This window comes from Oryctolagus cuniculus, chromosome 16 (assembly GCF_964237555.1).
Source record: "Oryctolagus cuniculus chromosome 16, mOryCun1.1, whole genome shotgun sequence".
NCBI lineage: Eukaryota > Metazoa > Chordata > Mammalia > Lagomorpha > Leporidae > Oryctolagus > Oryctolagus cuniculus.
Window position 1 is genome coordinate 14,961,725 of NC_091447.1, and position 25,917 is coordinate 14,987,641.

General features: G+C 41.0%; 1 protein-coding gene across 7 annotated transcripts in view; it reads right to left on the minus strand.

The window, feature by feature from the left end:
* The window catches only part of HYCC1 (hyccin PI4KA lipid kinase complex subunit 1), a 117,274-nt gene that overhangs the window by 75,044 nt on the left and 16,313 nt on the right, over window positions 1-25,917 (minus strand). For all 7 annotated transcript variants that reach the window (XR_007922101.2, XM_070059649.1, XM_051852811.2 and 4 more), the window contains exon 2: window positions 3,208-3,286. Coding sequence is in view for 6 of the 7 variants with exons in the window: in XM_070059649.1 (XP_069915750.1) it covers window positions 3,208-3,258 (51 nt within the window). In the remaining variant the exon portion in view is untranslated. The remainder of the gene's footprint in view (window positions 1-3,207; window positions 3,287-25,917) is intronic.

The following is a 25,917-nucleotide window of genomic DNA, read 5'->3' on the forward strand; positions in this document are numbered from 1 at the left end:
AATGCGCCTGGGTAGGCAGTGCAAGATGACCCAAGTGTCTGGTTCTCTACCACACTGACAGCAGACTAGGATGGAGGTCCTGGCTCCTGGCCTCAGCCAGACCCAGATTCGGCTGCTGTGGTCTCTCTCTCTCCATAACACTCTACCTTTCAAATAAATAAATCTTTAAAAAAAAAAAAAAAGTACTTAGCAGATTTCTGCCAAAGCACAAAAATTTAAATCCAGGCATATTTCTCCTAATACACATTTAACATGAACTTTTTTAAAAAAAGATTATTTTATTTATTTACTTGACAGAGTTACAGACAGTGAGAGGGAGAAACAGAGTTTTAGAAAGGTCTTTCATCCACTAATTCAGTCCCCAAATGACCACATCAGCCAGAGCTGGGAAGCCAGGAGCTTCTTCTGGATCTCCCAGGTGGGCACAGGGCCCCAAGGACTTGGGCCATCCTCTACTACTTTTCCAGGCCATAGCAGAGAATTGGATTGAGAGGAGCAGCTGGGACTAGAACCGGTGCCCACATGGGATGACAGTGCTGCAGGCGGAGGATTAACCTACTGCGCCACAGCGCCAGCCCCACCATGAACTTCTGAAGTCCTCTAGCATTCCCCCTGGTGTGCTGCTGATTTTGCCTGATAACCTTACTTTTCTTATCAAAGAGCTGAATTCAATATACAGTAACACAATTCAGAATCATACTCAAGACAATTTCCAGGAATTCCTCCTTCCAAATAAATGAAAACAAATAAAAATCTTAAAATCAATATCAAATTGAGTGAAAACTGGTAAGTCTAATTGTGGGGGAGACGGGTAGTCAGAAACTAAATTAAATCACTTTTTATTTCACGAGATCTGTGCGTTCACTCCCTTCTCCCAGTGGAAAAGTTTCCCTAGCCTTGTATTAAATTTATAAATAAAAACTTGGTAAAATATTGTGATCCAGGTACCATGTTAGATTGGCTATTTATCTGTACTCTGGATTCTTTTAGTGGAAGATAGTTAGGAAAAAAGATCTGTGTGCTTCGTATGCCTGTCACTCATTGCTTCTAAGTCCTCTCAGTGAACAGGGCTAAGAAACACACACGTGCATTAGAGCATATTTCAAAACAGTCAGGGAAAAATTAGTTTCTCTCTTAATTCCATGTTTCCAAAAACATCTTGAAGTTAACTGCACCTATGCGTGAACAGACACACAACTATCACACACATTTAAAACCCAGGAGTTCATAGATTCTTCTTACTCTGTCCAACACTTTAGAGTTCTTTCTTGCCTTTCCCCATCCCAAGTTTGTCATTTCGTGATCAGATGGAGGAAGAGAAATCTCACTCCCATTACGCTCAATATGTTGACACATCTGCTTGGTTCACTTCTCTGGTCAGTGGAACCTCTCTGGCTGACTCTTCACATGCCACCTCTGCACCCCTTCACCCCAATCCCCAGCTCTGCTGACATGAAAGCACACCAAAGCTGATCCTGCTCCCTCTCAGTGTCTACATACTCAAGACAGGAAGGGAATAGAATGAACAGACAGACGGGAAAGGAAGTGCGTTAGTCATGATTTCCACTAGCTGGTCCTTCCCCTATGACCCACCCTTTAACATACCCTCTTCCCACTATTCCCACCTTAAAGGATGGATAACTCTAGGTACTTCTGACTTCATCATTAAACAAACAGATATTCAAAAAGAAATAGTACTCAACTGTTAAATTTGACAAATGGCCATCAACCTACCCCTTAAAATCATGATAATATAGAACAAACCACATCAAACATTTTTGAAGCAGAAAAAAAAAAAAGCTTAAAAACATTTGAAATGCCTTATTCACAAGGTAATATAAACTGGGGTGGGGGTGGGGGTGGGAGTGGGGGTGGAGAGCACATATAAGATCTAGCCAAACTATTGAAATACATAGGAAGCACTATGGACAGCACACCTTTGCAACACTCTATACCACTTCATTACTTAGGGAATCCATGGAAGGATGCTCAACACATGACTATATAAAAGATGAATCTGCCCAGCCATTCAACAGGATTAGGTAACAGAGAGATAAGGCTGGCTGTTAGCAGGAAACATTGCTCTACCAAGGACACACAGCAACTCAAGTGTCCCAACAACCTTTGTACTTGAGAGACTCACTGACAAGCTTTGGTGTCTAAAATCATAGATTATCAAAAACTTTGCTGTTTGAATATATTAGGAAGAATGGGACATCCCACTCTTGCCTGGAAAATCTAAGTGGCTTTGACACATGAAAACAGCCCTGATTTCCAACTTGATCTCCCCGTCAGTGAAGGGGCTTCTGAATACAACTTTCCAAATCTGTGTCACTTCGCAGTTTCTGAGACAACTGTGAAGGCCAGACAAGGCATTAAACTCATTACGACAGCCCAAAATACTGCTTTATTTAAATTTCACCTAAACTCTACCCTTCCTCCAAATGGTATAATAATTTTATTTTTCCCACTTTCTGGTGAGAGGCCCCCATGGTACCTGTTGTATAGTCTTTTACTGCAGCAAACCAATAAACTCAACTCTGAGTTTTCCCTTGAAGATGGGCTGGATAAAAATCAAAGTCACTACTGCAGTCTAAACCCTTCACTCTCATGGTTCATCATAATAAAGTGCATAAACAAACTTATGTGTCAGTAAGGACAAGAAAAGATAATTAGTTGGTTTAAGGAACACCGTTTTTGTTATAGAGAAGAGTCCATGAGGTATGAAAACATAAGTTTTATTTTCTTCATTAACTAATCAAAGGTTACACATTCCTTATAGCTAACTGGAGAAAGATCTACTAGGACAAAGTTGGGCTCACGCCTTCCCATTTTCTCCTCATTGCTGGTATGCCCAGTTTCATTACTCCCCACCCCAAGTGAAGGACGACAATGAATCATCAGTGGCCCTTGGAGAGCGACATCAGCATTCAGAGACTTCACCATTCGTTGTGGCATTGCCACAAAAGGGAAAAACAACAAACAAAAGAATAAATTCGTTGAATCACTTTATGAGAAAAATGGAATACATTTTCTAGAAAATATTATTGCATGTAAATAATTCCATATTAAGATTTATTAGATCATACTTATTCCATAGTTATTTAGCTTTTCTGTTATATACAAAAAAATTCAAAGCCAATGGAATTTAAACATGAGACAAATTTCTTTGGAATATAATAACTATATTAGATCAATAAATATTACCTTAAACTCTGACAGCCATTCCTCCACAACACCTTTCTCTGAAGTGAACATCTTTCCACATCTGCTCTAGACCTTCAACCTGAAAATTAACATAGGAAAACAATACAATTTTGAATATATTTCTTTTACAGTCAAATTACTATGAAAAGGGGTAATCCAACACAATTAAGTTACTTAACACCTTATTTGTGAAATTAAAGTAGCTCCAAATTACTAGACTAATTTCAAACCAATGTGCATAAAACCAGCATTAAAATACAAGCATTCTGACTAAAGTATAAATATCACAACATGATGAAATGGGCTCTGCAATTTTCAGTCAGCTTTCAGGAATGCCAGCTGCAAAACATACTGGACACCTTCCCATTGTAGCAATTAAACAATTTCAAAAATATCACTCATCTTAAGAAAACTGCATAAGATGTTTCAAAACTGTGAAAAGACAAGAAGATATACATCCAAAATTGACTTTATAGAAAGCAACTTAATTTGATTATATTTTGTTTCTTTTTTTCAACAGTAACTATCTAGGTTAGCCATCTGGATTCTTGAAAGATTAATATTCATCTAAAAAAGTAAAAGTGATAATATCCAAGATAATGACCTGTCAGCCTAAAAAAATGAGAGATTCTCCAGTGACTAACATTTATGGCTTTATGGGGACTAGCAGAGCATCGCAATGGAACTATGCATCGGTAGTAAGCTATAGGCATATTCAAGTAAGCGCAGGCAAGGCAAAATTTTCAAAGGAAAAACTGAGAAGGATTGCATCAGGCATTTTGAAACACAATCTCTGGCCACAGTGATTAAGAACCAGAGTGATGCTGGCCTGAGGGTACAGGAACAGCTGCTAGGCAGATGTCCGTCCTTTGCAGAGTGCTTTTTGTATAAGGTCAAGTGGCCTCCGGGCAAGCTTGTGGTTCTGGCAGAGTCTGGATACTCACCACGTGGCAATTAGGCATGAGAACTCTTTCTTCATAATTGCTCGCCTTTATTTATTTATTTTCATTAGGGTTGACACAAGCAACTCCATTTTGATTCTAACAACTTCCATATTATGCTCACAGACCATATTCAGGAACAGTTACTCAGAAGATTGGGTTTTAATTAAACATAAAGAAGAAACAAAGCAAGCTAAAGGAGATGTAAAACAGTTTTACATGGGCAAAATTTTTGTCGAAGTACTATATTTTCCTCACCCATCCATCTGTTCAGGAATAGACTTAGAAATTCTTTCCTAAGACTTTGCCTAAGGGAAAATTTTAGCTCTGTTTAAACTTCCTAACCTCCTAATTCAGGAACAAATGTATTAGGCTTCTTAATTTTTTTTTTTTTTTTGACAGGCAGAGTGGACAGTGAGAGAGAGAGAGACAGAGAGAAAGGTCTTCCTTTGCCGTTGGTTCACCCTCCAATGGCCGCCGCAGCTGGCACACTGCGGCCAGCGCACCGCGCTGATCCGATGGCAGGAGCCAGGTGCTTCTCCTGGTCTCCCATGGGGTGCAGAGCCCAAGCACTTGGGCCATCCTGCACTGCACTCCCTGGCCACAGCAGAGAGCTGGCCTGGAAGAGGGGCAACCGGGACAGAATCCAGCGCCCTGACCGGGACTAGAACCCCGTGTGCCGGCGTCGCAAGGCGGAGGATTAGCCTAGTGAGCCGCGGCGCCAGCCTAGGCTTCTTAATTTTCAACAGCAAAATAATGTAGCAAAAACTGAGGCAGATTTGCCAAAAACTGAATCCTTTTTTCTTCTTCTTTTTTATTTGAAAGACAGTTACAGAGAGAGGTAGAGAGAGAGAGAGAGAGGTCTTCCATCCGCTGGTTCACTCTCCAGATGGCCGCAACGGCCGGAGCTGCGCCGATCCAAAGCCAGGAGCCAGGTGCTTCCTCCTGGTCTCCCATGTGGGTGCAGGGGCCCAAGGACTTGGGCCATCTTCTACTGCTTCCCCAGGCCATAGCAGAGAGCTGGATTGGAAGAGGAGCAGCTAGGACTAGAACCAGCACTCATATGGGATGCCAGCACTTCAGACCAGGGCTTTAACCCGCTGGGCCACAGTGCCGGCCCCCAAAAACTGAATCCTAACTCAAATACTTGTAGTATAAACTTGGGCAAGGTGTTTGCCTTGGTTTTTTTCAACTGTGAAACAGGAATGACCACTGTAAGTCTTTCCAAGGGATTAATGTGAGGATTAAACCTTAAAATGCAAACAAAAATACATATAACAGTATCTGATGATAAAGTATTATTACTATGTGATATTATTAAAGAATATTGCTAACTCATCTAATCTTTGCTCAGCTGTCTATCAAAATACACAGATGAACAACACAGCTTGCTAAAGAATACATCCTGGGGCCCATGTTGTAGCATAGTGGGTTAAGCTGCCTGGAATGCTGGCATCCCATATGGGCATCTATTTGAGTCCTGGCTGCTCTACTTCCAGCCCAGCTCCCTGTTAATGCGCCTGGGAAAGCAGCAGAGGATGGCCGAAGTGCTTCGGGCTCTGCACCTACGTGGGAGATCTTGAAGAGGCTCCTGGTCCCTGGCTTCAGACTGGGGAGTGAACCAACAGATGGAAGATATCTCTCTCTCTCACTTTCTCACTCTCTCAGTAACCATGCCTTTCAAATAAAAAAATCTTTTAAAAAAATCCTAAAGTTTTTGTTAATAAGTCCCCATTTAAAATATATTTAAGAAAAAAGAGTATATATATACATACACATATACATAATATATTCATTTGTATATACATAAATATACATGAGGTACACACATATGAGGGGTCTTCAAAAAGTTCATGGAAAATATATATTATGAAAAGACTATACATGGCTTATAATTTTTTGCAACCAAAATAGGTTTATCTATTAATTATATTTTTCTATGGTTTATTTAGTACCCTACAATATTCACTCATTCACAAAGAATCATTTGAATTATATGTATCTCATTTTTTAGAATAAATGATATTCCAATTTATCTGTGGATCAAGTCAAACTATCAGAAAGCCACATATCTCTACCTTATTACTGATTCGTTTTAACTATGTATTCAGATAAACTTTGGAATTACATCCAACATACTATCCAAAACACTGTTGGGTCACATATTATCCCCCCAAAAGTCAATAAGGAAGAAAATTTGCATTCTCAGTTTTCACTACCAAGAAAATCTCTCCTGCAGAGTAACGCTAATTTTTTATTCTATGGGTACTGTGAATCTCATAACTTTGCTTTGACTCTAATAAAAATGGGGGCCACAGCTTCGGCCTTGCCCAGAAAAAAAACAAGTCTAGATGAATCTTATCTACTGCTTTATTTTATATTCCTACCATTATTTTATTTCTGTTTTATTTTAAAGATTTATTTATTTATTTGAAAGTCAGAGTTACATAGAGAGAAGAGAGGCAAAGAGACAGAGACAGAGAGAGAGGTCCTCCATCCACTGGTTCACTCCCCAATTGGTCACAACATTCAGAGCTGTGCCAATCAGAAGCCAGGAGCCAGGAGCCTCCTTCAGGTCTCCCACATGGGCGCAGGGGCCCAAGGACTTAGGTCATCTTGTACTGTTTTCCCAGGCCATAGCAGAGAGCTGGATCAGAAGTGAAGCAGCCAGGACTTGAACCGGAGCCCATATTGGATGCTGGCACCACAGGCAGCAGCTTTACCCACTATACCACAGTGCTGGCCCCTCTTTCTGTCTCTTAACAACTTAGTCTTATCCTCTTCTATGCATTTGTGAAGTGAATATAAATATACATAAATTTTCTTTTGTATACATTCTTCTAAATAAATTTAGGAGAGAAAGTTATCAAAAATAGAACCACCCTACATCATATTACAAGGAATTGGGGAAGTAACATTTTTATAAAATTGAAAGTAACTTTGTAGTTATAATTAAAGCTACTTTTAAAATATTCAAGGCCAGCACCATGGCTCACTAGGCTAATTCTCCACCTGGGGCGCCAGCACCCCGGGTTCTAGTGCTGGTCAGAGCACCGGATTCTGTCCCGGTTGCTCCTCTTCCAGTCCAGCTCTCTGCTGTGGCCCAGGAGTGCAGTGGAGGATGGCCCAGGTCCTTGGGCCCTGCACCTGCATGGGAGACCAGGTGCAGCACGCCGGCCATAGTGGCCATTTGGGGGGTGAACCAACGGAAAAAGGAAGACCTTTCTCCCTGTCTCTCTCACTGTCTAACTCTGCCTGTCAAAAAAAAAAAAAAAAAATTTAAAAAAAGATTCAAAAGAATCCAAAGGAATATGCAAAAGATCAAGAATAACTAGAGCAATCTTGAAGAAAAACAACAAAGCTGGAAGACTTGGACTTCCCAATATCAAGACTTTTTACAAAATGTCCTAAGCCTCTAGTAATTAAGTCAGTGTGGTATGGTCAGAAGGGTAAAAAAGACAAACTAATGCAACAGAATAATCTAGTCAGAAACAAACCTCCACAGACATAGTCACTGATTTATGATGTAAGCAACATTGAAATTCAATAAGAAACTATAATTCCTGGGACTAGGTCAACTGGATGGCTACCCTGGAACAAGGGAAAGAAAGAGCCATGACCCCCCTTAGCCCACACTGCATGCAACAACCAGTTCCAGCTGAATCACAGACCTAACTAGGAGTGGCGAACCATAAAGCTTTTAGAAGAAAACACGAGCGAGTACTTTCATAACCTTGGGGTAGGCAAAGATTTCTTAAACAAGAGGCACAAAAGCACTCATCATAAGGCAGGCAGAGAGGGGGAATAAAACGACCTTCATTAAAAGTGAGAACTTGTGTTCATCAAAAGACATTACCAAGAGAATGAAAAGGAAAAGTCATAAAGTGGGAAAAGATATTTGCAATTCATATATTTGAGACAAACATCTGATAACCAGAAAAAAAAATCTTACAAATGATTAAGAAAAAAGCAGACAGCCCAATTGGAAAAAACAAGACCATCATTTATCCAAGCAGAAACTATAAAAGATGAAAGGTGCTCAGCTTTGCTAGTCATCAGGGAAATGTCAAAACTCAAAATGAAATACAACCCCACCACTACCACCACACACACACACACAAACACACACACACAGGTATGACCAGAATGAAAGAGAGGTAATATCAAATATTGAAAAAAAAAAAGATATGGTGTAATCAGAATATTCAACACAACTAGTGTGAATACAAATTGGTATAATATTCCAGAAAGCTCTTTGGCAACAGTCAGCCTCTAAACTTGAATGCACGCATACTCTATGCACATAGCAATTCCACATAAAAATATACTCCACAAAAATGCAAACATATTTTCTGTAAAGGATACGTTCAGGAATCTTCGTTAGAGCAGCAGTTTTTTTTAAATAGTCAAAAACTAGAAATAAATTAAATGTTCATCAAGAGTTGCATGCATAGATTATGGTATACTATACATGGAACTCTATTCAACAAAATATAACTTTGAATAAACAACGTAAGAGAGCACTCTCAAAAACTCTGTGGAGGGCCGCCACTGTGGTGCAGTGGGTTAAAACCCTGGCCTGAAGCACCGGCATCGCATATGGGCACCAGGTTCTAGTCTTGGCTGCTCCTCTTCCGATCCAGCTCTCTGCTATGGCCTGGGATAGCAGTAGAAGATGGCCCAAGTCCTTGGGCCCCAGCACCCGTTTGGGAGACCCAGAAGAAGCTCCTGACTCTTCAATGGCCAGAGCTGCACCTATCTGAAGCCAAGAGTCAGTGCAGCTCTGTACTGGGAGTGAACCAGCGGATGGAAGATCTCTCTCTGTCTCTACCTTTCTCTGTAACTCTGTCTTTCAGATAAATAAAATAAATCTTAAAAAAAAAAAAAAAACTCTGTGGAAACTGAATTTAAGAAAAGGTAATTTAATGCAAAAATATTTTTAGGGCCTGTGTTGTAGTGCAAAGCCACCACCTGCAACTCCAGCATCCCATACAGGAACCAATTGAGTCCCAGTTGCTCCATTTCCAATCCAGCTCCCTGCTAATGCACCTGGGAAAGCAGTGGAGGATGGTCCAAGTGCTTGGGACCCTGTACCCACAGGGGACGCCTGGATGAAGCATCTGTCTCCTAGCTTTGATCTGGCCCAGCCCAGGTGGTTGTGGCCATTTGGGGAGAGAACCAGTGTCTCTCTGACACTCCATCTCTCTCCGTAACTCTGCCTTTCACATTAAAAAAAAAAAAAAAAAAAAAAAAAAAAAAAAAAAAAAACCTTAAACAAAAAAATTTTAATCCGTGCATGGTTTTTTCATAATACTCATTTTTCATGAACTTTTTGAAGACTCTGGCATCTATATGAATGCCAGCTCAAGTCCTAGCTGCTCCACTTCTAGCCAGCTCCCTGATAATGAACTTGGGAAAGCAGCAGAAAGATGGCCAAGTGCTTGGACCCCTGCACCTACATGGAAGACTGTCGCTCCCCCTCTTCATGGAGGAACGACACTAAACCCTGCCTAGGCTTCATATCCGAGTCACGGCACCATTATGTCGCTCCCCCTCTTCGTGGAGGAACGACACAGGACCCTGCGCTGTTCTTTTGTCTGCTCGGCCCTCCCCGGGTTTGCTGCTGGTTCTTCCCGGGTTGGCTACCGTCCCTTCCACCTCCATGGAAGGGCGGTTCCCCCTGCCACTTTCCCCACTTCCGCGGGGGAGCGGCACACCGCCGGCCGGCTCTCTCGGGGGCTGCACAGGTGTTCCTTCAGATAGATGTTCCTGGTGCATGTTGTCTCTCTCCTCCTTTATAGTCCTCTTTCACCAATCCCAACTCTGCTACACACACGCCGAGTATGCTGTTCTCCTGCAATCAGGAGCAGGTCCTGCTGTTTATTGGTTGAACTGGAGGCAGCTGTGTAGAAGCTGTTTCCTCCTCTCCCAGCGCCATATTGTGGGAGAGCAGATGCATAGAATAAGTCTTAATTCCAGTAACTTAGTCTAGTCCGAGTTGCTCCCCACAGAAGACCAGAATGAAGCTCCTTGCTTTGGCCAGGCCCATCCCCAGGAGAGGTAGCCATTTAGGGAGTGAACCAGTGGATGGAAGATATCTCTCTCTTTTTCCTTCTCTCTTTGTAATGATGACTTTCAAATAAATAAGTAAGTCTTTAAAAAATGCATCTTCACACCAAAATAAACTTATCTTTTAATTCCATTTTCAGTTAACTTTTTGAAGTACCCTCATAAAACAGGGTCACAATCATGGGTGAAAGGTTGTAGACGGGGCAGGCATCGGGCCTGGCAGGTCAGAAGCCAACAGAGATGTGCTTGGGTTAGAGTCTGCGCTCCGTACTCCAGCTTCCTGCTGCTGCACATCCTGAGAAGCAGCCCCGCCCCCTCCCTCCCCTACATTTCTAGATGATCACTGTCACTCTTTCAAACTACTCCTTCTCAAATTTGTGATGATTTTTTTTCTTGCATACTGAGATAATAATTCCAAAATCTCTCTTCCAACAGTGTTTTCCCCAGCTACTGAGTCCTGTGATTATATCCCCATGATTATAACCTAAACCAGCTGTTCTCAGACATTTTGGTCAAGGGCATTTTATAGTCTTAAACAACGAGCCAACCTGAAAGAACTTGCAATAGCCAAGGCTGGAACAATTTGAGCAAGCAAACAAATACAAGCATGAAATTATAACCCAAAGCATAAAATAAATATCTATGAGGTCACACTAGTGTAAGTGATTACATAAGTAAATAAGAGACATATATTCCTTACAGAAGAATTCCCAATAATGAACGTCAATCTCTTTCCTTCAGAACGTGGAGCTCAGTCCCCATCTCCCCACTGAGGGTGGGCTGCACATAGGAATTTGCTGCCACAGAAAAGAACATGGATGGGGGAAATAGCAACTACATAATAGGGAGAAAAATGGCCAACAGTGTTGACATCAGCTGGGATGTGCACTGAACGTCACATGCCATCCAAAATTACGTGATGAGAAGGGCATTTAATCTCTGATATTCTTTCCCCGAAACTATAAACACAATGTAATCATGGAAAAAAAAAAAAAAAAAAAAACGAGAAGAAACTCAGGCTGAAGCATGTTCTACAAAATATCCTACTAGTGCTCCTCAAAACTGATGAGGCCATGAAAGCCCAAGAGGGGCTGGTGCTGTGGTATAGCATATAAAACTGCTGCCTGTGGTGCCAGCATCCCATATGGGCACCAGTTCATGTCCTGGCTGCTCCACTTCTGATCCAGCTCCCTGCTGGTGACCTCGGAAAGCAGCCAAAGATGACCTAAGAGTTTGGGACCTGGCCCCCAACATGGGAGTCCCAGATGAAGCTCCTGGCTCCTGGCTTCAGCCTGGCCCAGCACAGGTCATTGCAGCCATCTGGAGAGTGAACCCATGGATGGAAGATCTGTCTCTCTGTCTCTCCTTCTCTCTTTCTGTCACTCTTTTTGTTTTTTTGTTTGTTTGTTTGTTTTTACATATAGACAGTGAGAGAGAGAGAGAGAAAGGTCTTCCTTCCATTGGTTCACTCCCCAGATGGCCGCCACAGCCGGCACTGCGCCGATCCAAAGCCAGAAGCCAGGTGCTTCTTCCTGGTCTCCCGTGTGGGTGCAGGAGCCCAAGCACTTGGGCCATCCTCCACTGCACTCCTGGGCCACAGCAGAGAGCTGGACTGGAAGAGGAGCAACCGGGACTAGAACCTGGCACCCATAGGGGATGCCGGCACTGCAGGCAGAGGATTAACCAAGTGAGCTATGGTGCCGGCCCCTGTTTTGTTTTTTGTTTTTAGATTTATTTATTTATTTATTTGAAAGTTATAGTGACAGAGAGAGAAAGAGGGAGAGAGAGAGAGAGAGATCTTCTATAAGCTGGTTCACTCCCCGAATGGCAGCAATGGCCGGAGGAGGGCCAGTCTGATGCCAGGAGCCAGGAGCTAGGAGCTTCTTCCGGGTCACAGGGGCCCCAAGCACTTGGGCCATCCTCTGCTGTTTTCCCAGGCACATCAGCAGGGAGCTGGATCAGAAGTAGAGCAGCCAGGACTTGACCCAGTACCCATATGTGATGCTGGTGTCACAGGTGGCAGCTTTACCCACTATGCCACAATACCATCCCCCACTCTGACTTTCAAATAACTGTGTGAGAGAGAGAGAGAGAGAGAGAGAGGAACAAAGGAAAAAAGAAAAAAAAAAGGAAAACCAGGAAAGACTCTCACAGGACAAAAATGAAATGCCAATTAAATGCAAGATGGTATCCTTGATTGGATCAGGAACAGAAAAAGGACGATAACGAAAACCGTTTTGAGAGTCTGAGCATGAGATTTGGTTCATGATGATAGTAACGGCAAGCATACAACAGAAATGTAGGATGGCAGCACTAGGGGAAACAAACTGGGAGCAGGGTATAAAGATATTCTCTGCACTGTCTTTGCAACTATGTGAATCTGAAATTGTTTGAAATAAAAAATTAGTTTGAAACGCTATTGTGGCCCCAAAAGAGCTATTTATTTCTGTAGGTTTACATCTACCAATATTTCTGTATCAAAGACTATAGAGTGGAAAAATTCAAATGGCGTCCATACAGTTTTAAATTACCAAGTCAAGGCCGGCGCCGCGGCTCACTAGGCTAATCCTCCGCCTAGCGGCGCCGGCACACCGGGTTCTAGTCCCGGTAGGGGCACCGGATTCTGTCCCGGTTGCCCCTCTTCCAGGCCAGCCCTCTGCTGTGGCCAGGGAGTGCAGTGGAGGATGGCCCAGGTGCTTGGGCCCTGCACCCTATGGGAGACCAGGAAAAGCACCTGGCTCCTGGCTCCTGCCATCGGATCAGCGCGGTGCGCCGGCCGCAGCGCGCCAACCGCGGCGGCCATTGGAGGGTGAACCAACGGCAAAGGAAGACCTTTCTCTCTGTCTCTCTCTCTCACTGTCCACTCTGCCTGTCAAAAAAAAAAAAAAAAAAAAAAAAAAATTACCAAGTCAAGCAACTTCCTGGAGGATACCATGCTAAGTGAAACAGGCCAGGTACAGAGAAGCAAACGGTACAGGTCTCATTTCTCTGTGGAATCCTAACAACTCCTAGAAGCAAAGAGCTGAACTGTGGTTGCCTGGGACTAGAAGGGGTAGGGAGGGGTGGAGAGATGTTAGTTCAATAATATGAGTAAGTTTTGGAAATCTAAGTACAGCATGGAGACTATAGTCAATACTAATAATGTTTTGTGTATCTGGAAATTGCCAAGAGTGTAGACCTTAAACATTCTCACCAGACACAGACAGATAAGTATCTAAGGCAATGGATATGCTAAATGCTTGATTTAAGCATTTCACAATTATACATAGATCAAAACATTATGTTGTACATCAAAAGTTTATATGATTTTGTTAATTATATCTTAATAAATCTAAAAAACAAATCTACATTTGATAAAACTTACAGAATCTTTGCAGGTGGTAAGTTTCTTTTAACTCATAAAAATAAAGGTATCTTATGAAGAAAAAGTGTTAAAATACTAAAAATCAGGGCCAGCGCTGTGGCGCAGCGGGTTAATGCCCTGGCCTGCAGTGCCGGCATCTCATATGGGCGCCGATTCTAGTTCTGGCTGCTCCTATTCCAATCCAGCTCTCTGCTCTGGCTGGGAAAGCAGTAGAAGATGGCCCTGCACCCACGTGGGAGACCTGGAAGAAGCTCCTGGCTTCGGATCGGCACAGCTCTGGCCATTGCAGCCAACTGGGGAGTGAGCCATTGGATGGAAGACCTCTCTCTGTCTCTCTCTCTCTGTTTCTCTCTCTGTCTCTCTCTCTCTTTCTCTGTAACTCTGACATGCAAATAAATAAATAAATCTTAAAAAAACTAAAAGTTGAATATGAAATATTAATGCTGTACATATGAGGACAACAGAATTCTATAAAGGGTTGGATACGTATTTAAAGAAATACAAGATGAAAAGCAAACAGTGTTTGCTAGTTGAAAGAAACTTTCTTTTTGTCCTTACCACATATCATAACAGTTTTAACAAAAAACCTTTCCACTAACGTAGGCTGCAAGATGAGTAATACCTGTGACTAATGGTATCACTAAAGGCTAGGTAGGGCAACAAGCTAAGTGACCACGAAACAGAGGCAGTGATTTAAAACACGGTTCAGGAGGCCCTCCACAGCCGCCAACCCACCTCCACCTTTCAGACTTCACATGAACCTGGTTATGTAACTGCATACTTTACAAACCCAATTAGATATTAAGTAATCTTCAAAATATGTCTCAGGTTTAAAAAAAATCTTTATTCCTCTCAAAGGCAAAAAGAATAAAATTAAAATAGGAGTTTCCTGCTGTGTAATTAACTTCCTATTTTTCTCAAATTCTGAAGCAGAATGTTTTAAATTATATTACAAAGTTCACAAGGATACTAAGTAGCATTTCAGAGAGCTGGTACAGATAAAATTAAAATTTTTTAAAGATTTATTTATTTATTTGAAAGGCAGAGTTCCAGAGAGAGAGAGAGAGAATCTTTGATTCACTGGTTCGCTCTCCAAATGGCCACAACAGCCGGAGCTGGGTCAATCTGAAGCCAGGAGCCAGGAGCTTCTTCCGTGTCTCCCATTTGGATGCAGGGCCTCAAGTACTTAGGCCACCTTCTGCTGCTTTCCTAGGTGCATTAGCAGGGAACTGGATCAAAAGTGGAGCAGCCAGGACTCAAACTGATGCCCATATAGGATACTGGCACCACAGGCAGCAGCTTTACTCGCTATGCCGCAGTGCCAACCCCAAAATAATTTTTATGTTTTCAATATTTAACAAAAGCTTTCTAAATCTAGTATCTTATTCTTCAATTCCCACATCATATTCTTACCTTCACCCTAATAATAATGATCAAATTTCATCTTGTAAATGTTGTCATCAGAGATGCTTGTAATTGTTTTATTACTATCCAATTAAGGAAGTTTATGAAAAAAATGTGTGTATAACTTTCCCTGAAGGCTCTAAATATTTCCTTATTCCAACAATATTTCACATGAAGTATTAACTATAAACTATAACAAAAGTTGTTACAGCCATTTGCTTTAAACATCATTTTGAAATTTGAGTTTCTATAAATTTATAGAACAACACAAATTTCTACAAATGGGCTGTGATACACTGTGAAATTTTAAACTTCTGTCCTAGGCAATGAGACTATTACAGTAGCTAAGTTAAACACCACAAGAAGATTGTCAAGATTCTTAGTTGGGCATTTGGTGCAGTGGTTAAAACATATGGGGCACCCACATCCCACATCAGAGTGTCTGAGTTAGAATTTCATCGCCACTTCTAATTCCACTTTCCTTCTAATATGGATCCTGGAAGGCAGCGATGATGGTTTATGTACCTGGGTTTAAGTACTGGATCCACCCACATGGGAATCACAGACTGAGTTCTGGGCTTCTGGCTTCAGCCTGAAACAGCCCTGGCTTTTGCAGGCATTGGGGAGTAAACCAATAGATGAAGGATGCCTCTGTCTGCATGTCAGTCTCTCTGTATTTCAAAGAAAAATGAAAGTAAAAAAATACAAACTTAGATAAAATTCAGGAAAACAGAGCAGAAGGAAACGCTAAAATTATCTTACAGAAAAAAATTAATTTAACCTTAGGGATTTTACTGCTTAGAAACTGACCAATCAACTGAAGAATACTATGAAACAGTAAAGTATCTATGCTGTTCCTTAAAAGACGTATTACTGATCACTTCACTGCCTATCTGTGTTCCCAGGTGAATAAGGCACAGGGAGAAGGAATAAAATTTATACAGCCAGTAAGAAAGGTGTAGGAAGCCTTTCCAAAGGCCCATGGCTTAGACTTATTTTCCCCATAAATTACAAAACAAATATCTGGTTATCAAGAATCAAGCATAAACTGTTTTTTAATTATTTATTTATTTGTTAGCACATGCTCCCATCTGCTGGTTCACTCCCCAAATGCCCACAATAGTTGGTTGCGGACCATGCCAAAGCCAGGAGCCAGGAACTCAATCCAGGTATCCCATGCGTGTGGCAGGAACCCAATTACTTGAGCCATCACCACTGCTTTCCAGGGTCTGCATTAGCAGGAAGCTGAGTCAGGAGTCAGAGACAGGTATTAAACCTAGGTACTTCAACATGGGATGCAGGTGTCTTAACCAGTAGCTTAACTGCTGAGCTACTCATCCACCCCCAGCAGAGCTTTCTTACTCAAGGTAATGTCTGTTGACTAAAGGATCTTTGCCTACTCCAAGGACAAATAAGATCACGTTGGGACATCAGTGTGCTATGGCAACCAGTGTGTTTCTGCTGGAAAGCTAGGACAATAGAAGGAAAGATAAAAATCCCTCTTCTTATTTCCTGTTTCCATTCTCCTATTTTTTTCAAATCCTCTAGAACTTTGGAATAATATTTTGTCCACTGAAAAGATCTCTCATTTGAACTCCGGTAAGAGAAGTTAGAACTTTTTGTAAACAACGGTGTTGATTTCTGGACTAGTCCTATTACTTGCTCTGACCACAAGAATGCAGCACATACAATACTGTGCAACTTGTAAGGCCAGGCCTTAAGAAGTCTGTAGCTTCCACTTTCATGCATTTGGAATCCTCTGCGTCTATAAAAGACCACAAAAATTCATTATGTCCAATACCCATGCTGTCTGGCAGCACAGGATGAATACATATGTGGCTTTGATAATGTCAACGTTTTCCAAAGGGATGGTTTTTATTTATTTGATGGCAAAATCCAGAGCATAATTCTATGAAAAATTATTTTAATCCTGAATATTGGAGCTTACAAACTCTTTCATTCTAGAAGAGAAGGAGGAAGAGAGGAGCAGATAGAGACAATGAAAATTCTAACCCTGTAATAAAACCACCAAGAAATACATGTTCAGGCCAGCACGCGACTCACTAGGCTAATCCTCCGCCTGCGACGCTGGCACCCCGTGTTCTAGTCCTGGTTGGGGCGCTGGATTCTGTCCCAGTTGCTCCTCTTCCAGTCCAGCTCTCTGCTGTAACCCAGGAAGGCAGTGGAGGATGGCCCAGGTGCTTGGGCCCTGTACCCACATGGGAGACCAGGAAGAAGCACCTGGCTCCTGGCTTCCGATGGGTGAAGTACACAGGCTGTAGCGGCCACTTGGGGGGTGAACCAACGGAAGGAAGACCTTTCTCTCTGTCTCTCTGTCTCTCTCTCACTGTCTAACTCTGCCTGTCAAAAAAAAAAAAAATACATGTTCACTCCATCAGGAAACCACAGGTCATAATGTCCATCACAAATCATGGTATGGAAGAGAACGCTCAAAAAGAATGTTGAGCTACTAAGACACATCTTAGGTTTGTATCAGTAAGAAGCGCCCAATTCACCATCCTGGCAGCTCTTCCCTGAAAGAAATCTAAGTTGTCAATAAATTGCCCAAGATTTTAGTCAGGGCTATTTGAATGCTAGCTCAAAAAAGAATCTTGCAGAAATCCAAAGGCCAGGCCTATAGCAGAACACAGCAAGTCTTAAGGAAATTGGAAATAAAACTGGAAACTAAAACGTAGAACCCTATCTTCTGAAGGAAGTCCATCCATTGTGACTTCTCCACTTTGCTCATCTATTGCATTCTTTATTCACCAGCTGACTTCCTAACTTACCCTACCTATGTCACATGATGGCTATTCTAACCCTACCATGGCCCTTCTGCTCCTGGCACACACTCTCCTCTGCCAAATCTCCAGTTCGCATTTTACCACCCCCAAATGCTTTAAATAAACTTCAGAGTGTGCCAGTTCCTTATCTTCAGCCTGACTTACAACTCACTAACCAGCCCAGAAATTGGCTGTCCTTGGGACAGATGTCTCCCATGGCCCAACAGCTGAAACCAAGAATATAGACTCATAGAGATACAGTTTATTTAGAAGCAGCTTTGCATGAGCAGAAATATAACCTCAATGAATTGGCTCACAAAAAAACAGATACTTGAACAGTTGCCTAATGAATGAATAAATGAGCAAATTTAGGAAATTGCTAGTTTGCACTCTAAATTCCATTCTGAGTTTTTAATATAATTTGCCTTATTAATTAACCCTCCATGGCAGTGGACAACATAGCATGTAATAAAAGTCATCCTGAGGCCGGTGCTGCAGCTCACTAGGATAATCCTCCGCCTGCGGCGCCAGCACACCGGGCTCTAGTCCCAGTCGGAGCGCCGGATTCTGTCCCAGTCGCTCCTCTTCCTGTCCAGCTCTCTGCTGTGGCCCCGGGAGTGCAGTGGAGGATGGCACAGGTCCTTGGGCCCTGCACCCGCATGGGAGACTAGGAGAAGCACCTGGCTCCTGGCTTCGGATCAGTGAGGTGCACCAGCCGCAGCAGCCATGGGGCGGGGGGGGTGAACCAATGGAAAAGGAAGACCTTTCTTTCTGTCTCTCTCACTGTCCACTCTACCTGTCCAAAAAAAAAAAAAAAAAAAAAAAAAAAAAGTCATCCTGAGAGAATGGAACATTGTACCAAAGAAAAAGCAAGGAATCAGAGCTAGAGATTGGTTGTAAAGCCATACATGTGTAAGTAATGCTTACTGCAATAACAACACATGACATAGGCTAAGTACAGGGGGTCCAAACTAAGTAAATATCCATGAGATAAATCTATTTTTAACGTGGTTAGCATAAGAAAGGAAGAAGGGTATATCTGAGGAAAGTTGCAGATAGGCCAATTAAAAAAACACTGTGAAACATATAATAGGAGAAATGTCAAAAAAGAAAATGGTAACCATGGATAAGAATGAATTACAACAAAGAATCTGATGATTGTCCAGGAATGCAAAGAACAAAAGAGTTTCAATGGAATAAAATTATCAAAAGCCAGGGCTTTCATTGAGATCTATTGGGGAGAAAAATGAAAGCAATGATATAGGCAATAGTTTACAATTATAAGGGTAAGAAAAAATATTTTTCTTGCTGTAAATGAATATTAAGAATGCTGATTTTTCAAGTTTAACTTTCTCATCAACAAACCAAAGTATAAATTATTTATAACATAATGACTTGTACTTCCCTTGCCTCACTCTGCCTTATACTCTAACACTCAAACCATTATATATTACCAACATTGTGGTTCTTTGAGTGGATTCATGCATACTTTAAGTTACTCACTTTAACTAGAAAAAGATGACCTTGAACTTACAGAACTTTCCAGATTCTTTTAGTTATCTAACAACCTACTTAAAGAATCACTTGATGTAGAAGTCATATTTACAAAATTCTTAAAAACAATACAAAGTGGTGGTAGGCATCAAAAGGCTGCAAACAAATGACTTTTTTACACTCTAGAACATTCGTAATCATTCAAGAATCTAAATGTAAGATTTCTTGAAAAAATGAAGCCCTCTGGTGAAGAAAGTTCCGTTTGCTTGCTGGAGAATTTCCTACATGTGTGACTGAATAGCTGCCTTTCAGTTTGTGAATCAAATATGAACAAAGTACTTCGGAAGATTAAGGGGGCTGGCACTATGGAAGTCAGTCTGGAGATTCCTCAGAAACCTGAATATAACCCTACCGTTCGACCCAGCCATCCCACTCCTTGGAATTTACCCAAAGGAGTTTAAATTGACAAACAAAAAAGCGGTCTGCACCCTAATGTTTATTGCAGCACAATTCACAATAGCCAAGACCTGGAACCAACCTAAATGCCCATCAACGGTAGACTGGATAAAGAAATTATGGGATATGTATTCTTTAGAATACTATACCGCAGTAAGAAACAACGAAATCCAGTCATTTGCAACAAAATGGAGGAATCTGGAACACATCATGCTGAGTGAAGTAAGCCAGTCCCAAAGGGACAAATACCATATGTTCTCCCTGATCGGTGACAACTGACTGAACACCAAAAAGGAAACCTCCTGAAGTGAAATGGACACTATGAGAAATGGTGACTTGATCAGCATAGCCCTGACTGTTAATGGACAACTTAATACATTATCCCTCTTAGTATTTTTTTTGTCTGTTCTACTTAATATGACTGGTTTAATTCTGTAATTATCACACAGTTATTCTTAAGTGTTGAAAATTAACTGAAATGTGATCCCTGTTAAACATAAGAGTGGGAATAAGAGAGGGAAGAGATGTATAATTTGGGACATGCTCAAGCTGACTTGCCCCAAATGGTAGAGTTAGAAACATACCAGGGTATTCCAATTCAATCCCATCAAGGTGGCATGTACCAATGCCATCTCACTAATCCAAGTGATCAATTTCAGTTCACAATTGATCATAATGAAAGGACTAAGAGTCAAAGGGAGCACATAAACAAGTCTAGTACCTGCTAACACTAACTGATAGAATAAATAAAGGGGAGAGTGATCCACATGGGAAGTGAGATACTCAGCAGACTCATAGAATGGCAGATGTCCTAAATAGCACTCTGGCCTCAGAATCAGCCCTAAAGGCATTCAGATCTGGCTGAAAAGCCCATGAGAGTATTTCAGGCATGGAAAGCCAAGACACTCTGGCAAAAAGATCTCTGTGAGTGAGATCCCAGTGGAAAGAACAGGTCTTCAAAGAAGGAGGCACCTTTCTCTGAAGGGAGGAGAGAACCTCCACTTTCACTATGACCTTGTCTAAACAAGATAAGGGTCGGAGAACTCAAGGGGCTTCCATAGCCTTGGAAACTCATGACTGGTGCATAGGGAGATTACTGATGCCATAAACAGGAGTGTCAATTTGTAAAGTCAACAACAGGAGTCACTGTGCACTTACTCCTCATGTAGGATCTCTGTTCTTAATGTGCTGTACATTGAGGCTTAATGCTATAACGAGTACTCAAATAGTATATTTCACTTTGTGTTTCTATGGGGGTGCAAGATCCTCTGTAAAAAAAAAAAAAAAATTATCAATTCCCAACTTGACTCTCACTGGGATTAAACATGACAATAGGTCTGATCTTATTTCATCATCATTTAAAAAAAATCATCTATTATTTTTCACTTTATGTTTCTGTGTGGGAACAAACTGTTGAAATCCTTACTTAATGTATACTAAGCTGATCTTCTGTATATTAAGATAATCGAAAATGAATCTTGATGTGAATGGAAGGGGAGAGGGAGTGGGAAAGGGGAGGGTTGTGGGTGGGAGGGACGGTAACCCTAACCCTAACCCTAACCCTAACCCTAACCATTGTAATCCATAAGTCGTACTTTGGAAATTTATATTCATTAAATAAAAGTTAAAAAAAAAGATTAAGGGGGCTGGCAAGGTGTGTGACATTAGTTATTTCCAAAATTACAAATCAACCGAAAACAGAATGCTAAGGACTTTACCATCAGTGTACAGAATCTTAAATTTATCTTTTTGAAGCCATACATGTTTCACACAGAAACTGTATAACAATTTCAAAGCTTCAAATTGTGTTGGCAACTGCATGCAAAATTCAGTCTAGATATTATAAGCATAAATGCATATAGTATCTAATAAATATTTGTTGAATAAAGGAATTAATTTCACCCTTCACAATGCCTGCCAAATTTACCACCCGCTTGGCATCTCTGGGGCAACACCCTCAGTCCAGGCCTTTATTGTCTCAGCATGTGCTGTTCCCTCAGCCTCCGGGCTCCTGGTTTCTTCCCTTCTCCAGTGTCCCGTTTGTGTCACTGCCACACTGATCTTCCTGAAGCACAACTTTTCTCCTAAACATACAGATCAGATTTTCCACATCCAACTCCCCCTAAAATACAACCACAGCTTACCTATCTTCATTGTAACTCATCACTGGTCTCCAAAACACTCCACTCTGCTCCTCCTCTCTGTCACTCCTTTTACTCCCGGGCCATTCACAGCCCACCCAGGAGAAACTCATGTGTGGCCTAGCAAAGCAAACTGTCAGGAGAGAACTCTGGCCCTGCATCTGTTAGCTGGAACAGCATCTTAGGACTGTTTTAAAGGTTGGTTGATTGATGTAGACAAACTTGACTTAGAAAATCTCTTATTTCACAAGACATACAGATTCTGAGAATTTTATAAGGATTATATTGATGTAACTTACATGTTTCATTAAGTATAAAAATATCACAAATGAATAATTTTAAAGATAATGTTGGGTAGAAAACCACAGGAGCAATTATGCTGAACTAAGATTTTCCAAAATGTTTGTACCATCTTTTCTAAGTGTAATTATAGTATATATTAAATCATTCAGGTATTACCTCAGAAAATCAAAGTCCATGAAGCCTTGATAACTAACACACAAACTGCAAAGTTTATACTGATTTTGAGATTGGTGTAAACTTTTTAAACTATAAAAATTATCTCAATAACATTCATTGACTTGATTACTGTGAATGGTGAGTACAAATCAAAGTCCACCGAGCCCTAATAACTAAAACACAGATTGTAAAGTTTTTTTATGTTGACAGATTTTAAGAGATCAGTGTAAAAATTTTAAACAATAAAAGTCATCTCAACATTATTCACTGGCTTGGCTACTGTATAATTGAACAACATTTCTTTTACAGTCACTAGCCCATGACCTAAAACTGGTAACTTATTCAGACTGTAGGCTGGGCAAGGCCAGGGTGGAAACAAGGAAAGAAAACAAGACTTGCAAAAGCACTATTGCTATATATTCAGATGCATTATCAATAATTCAACAAGCCCTTGAGTGCCTGCTCTGTAAAATGCAAAGTGTTTCTATTACTTTGTAGTATTGGCAAAAGAATAGGAACGTATGTCCTGGGTCTTTAAGGATCCTAAAGTCCACGTGGCAAAGGAAGAGAGGAGAATGGAGGAGAAAAATGAAACAAGGTCCACCCTGCATTTTCCAGAGGAACAATCACAAGTGTTGGAACTGTGATAGAATTATGAGAAATACACAAAACCAGCAATGTGGAGGTTACAAGAAAGGTTCTGCTTTATTATGCAATTACAAAATTTCCATCAAAAAAGAAATTTTTAAAAAATGAACACTTTGGTAGAACATTGATCTCCCATTTCTGCTAATATTTTTCTTTATTGGAGACTTTTTAATTGCTACACTTTTTCCACATAATTAAAAAAATGTTCACCCTTCTCATTACTGCTTTCCCACTCTTCAAAACTAAACGCTGTTAACTGCATGTTACTTTTTTATGCATATACTATATAATCAGCAGTTCCCAAAACTCATTAAAAGTTATTGAGCTTATGATGGTTATATTTACTGATATTTATCATACTTCAAATTTTTAAAGATGCAACTTTATTCTCTATTACACGTCAGCATAACATATTTTGATTTAAAAATTTCCTAAATAAAAAATTGGTGAGAAGAGTGGCAGTTTCACATTTTGCAGGTTTCTTTAATAACTTGACTCAGTAGCACACAGTTAGATCCTCCTAACTACTTCAGCATTCAAACAGACATGATTATTTTACTTTGGTTGAATATATGTAATATATATCTGCTGTTGGCAGTCAAATTGAGAACTATGGGGTTATAGAAAGAACATACTAGGGTACTCAAGAGAAACTCTCCCATTCATGGTTAGACCCATGCTCTGCCAGAAATTCTGAAGAAATTCTTGGTTTTTTTCTTTTGAAATGAATGAAAACAAAAAGGATGAAAAAATGGATCACTGGTATTTACTCCAGTGCCTACATACAAGGGTGTGCCTGACATTTAAATGCCAAAATCAGAACCAAATCTTGACTTCCTACAAGTTGGAGTTTCTTCATTGGTTTTGCTCTGCTTTATGATGAACATAATTTTTTAAGAAAGATTCATTTATTGGGGCTGGCCTGGTGGTGCAGTGGGTTAAGCCCTCATTTGCCATGCAGGTGCCCCATATAGGAATGCTGGTTCAAGTCCTGCTGCTCTGCTTCCGACCCACCTTCCTATTAGTTTATGGTTAAAGCAGTTAAAGCGTATAATGAAAAAATGCTGAAAACAGCTACAGCAATTCAGTATTGATTGGCTGATAAGCAGAGGGTATGACAACTATGAAAGCTATGGGCTTGAGCCAAAATACACTGACTTGCCCCGTCGGTTGCAACACTGGCTAAATAATGTGGTTAATATCTTGCACAAGCAATTAGCTCAAATTAACATCATACTAAAAAGTATTTTATTCAGTCTTCCTCTCCCAGTTCTTACTTTGAAAAAGCAACCAGGTCTGTTGGCAGAGGCTCTTGAACACTTAAGAACACAAACACCCCATAAACACTCTCTTCTTGCCAAACCAAACAAATTCAGTTGAGCTAAAGAATTAGCCAGCTGCTCACCATTGGCTGTACTGGGGGAAAACCGGGGAGGAGGCGACTGGTTATTACTTTCTCCAGTACGCTATCCAAATTTCTCTCTCCTATGTCTGAAGGTTTTGGCACTGGGCTTGGCAAACTGTTCCTGGAGAATAGGCAGATTAAGGGTGTTTGAGACTCCCCTGTATCCCAGCACACAAGCCCTGGGTATTAATTAATTAATCTGCGAGGGCTGCTGTAACTAAGCATCCCCACATAGCCGGCTTCAACAACAGACATGCACTTTCTCACAGCTCTCTAGGCTCAAGGTCAAGAGGTCAAGAGGTCAGTGGGGTTGGTTCCTTATGAGAGCAATGAGAGAAGGATCTGTTCCAGGCCTTTCTGCTTGGCTTGTACATAACCATTGCCTCCCTATCTTCACGTTGTCTTGCTTCTGAAGAGTCTTGTCCAAATTTTCCTGTTCTTACAAGGACATCAACCATGCAGGATTAGGGCCCACCCTAATGACCTCATCTTAATTACTTCTGAAAGATCCCATTTCCAAATACAGTTATATCCTGAGGTGCTAGGGTTTAGGACTTCAACATATGCATTTTGCAGGGGACACAATTCACCCTTTAACATCACCAAAGCTGCATTAAACTAGGATCCAGCAATTAACCATTTCCTTTTCAAAACATTAATTTATTTGTTTGAAAGGCAGAGTTAGAGAAAGAGAGAGACAAAGAATCTTCCATGTACTGGTTCACTCTCCAAATGGCCACAAGGGCAGAGCTGGGCCAGGCCAAAGCTGGTATCCTGGAACTCCATTTGAATCTCCCATATAGGTGATGGGGCCCAAGTACTTGGGCCATCTTCCACTGCTTTCTCAGGTGCATCAGCAGGGAGCTGGATGGGAAGTGGAGCAGCCAGGAATCAAATTGGGACCCATATATGATGCCAGCATCGCAGGCAGCAGCTTAACCTGTTGTACCACAACACTGACCACAATATTTTCTTATACTAAAGGTACTTAAATATCATCCACTCATTAATAAACTGTTAAATGTCTATTTGTCCTAGATGCTAGATTTACAAAAGTGAATATTGTAGAATAGCTAACTTAGGGATTCGGTCTACTATGGGAGACAAGTAAACTTACAACACAGCCAAAAGAAGAATCCCTTAATCTCTGTTGAAATCAAGGTGAATCAGGGTAGAAGCAAGAAAATAAAATAATAAAAATAAGTGCTATGGGGAAAAAATGAGGAAGGATGTACAAGAAAACCCACTGTAAACATTATCCCTGCCGCAATCATCCCTTTCCACTCTTTTTCCCAGATACAATGGCATACAGAAATACACTTTCTAAAGCACAGCTCTACTTAAATCCTTAAAGCTTTTTGTATGCTAAGTGGCAGTTTTCCCTGCTGCAGTGTTGGGGACAAAGGAAGAGAGAAATGTCAGGAGAACCAAATTCCAATTAACTTGTGGGCTGACGTCTCAGGGTGAGTCACTGCCCTTTAATAAGCTGGAACGAGACTCAACCATTAACGAAGTCTGCCAATAGAAGCTCAGATGTTCAATAAAA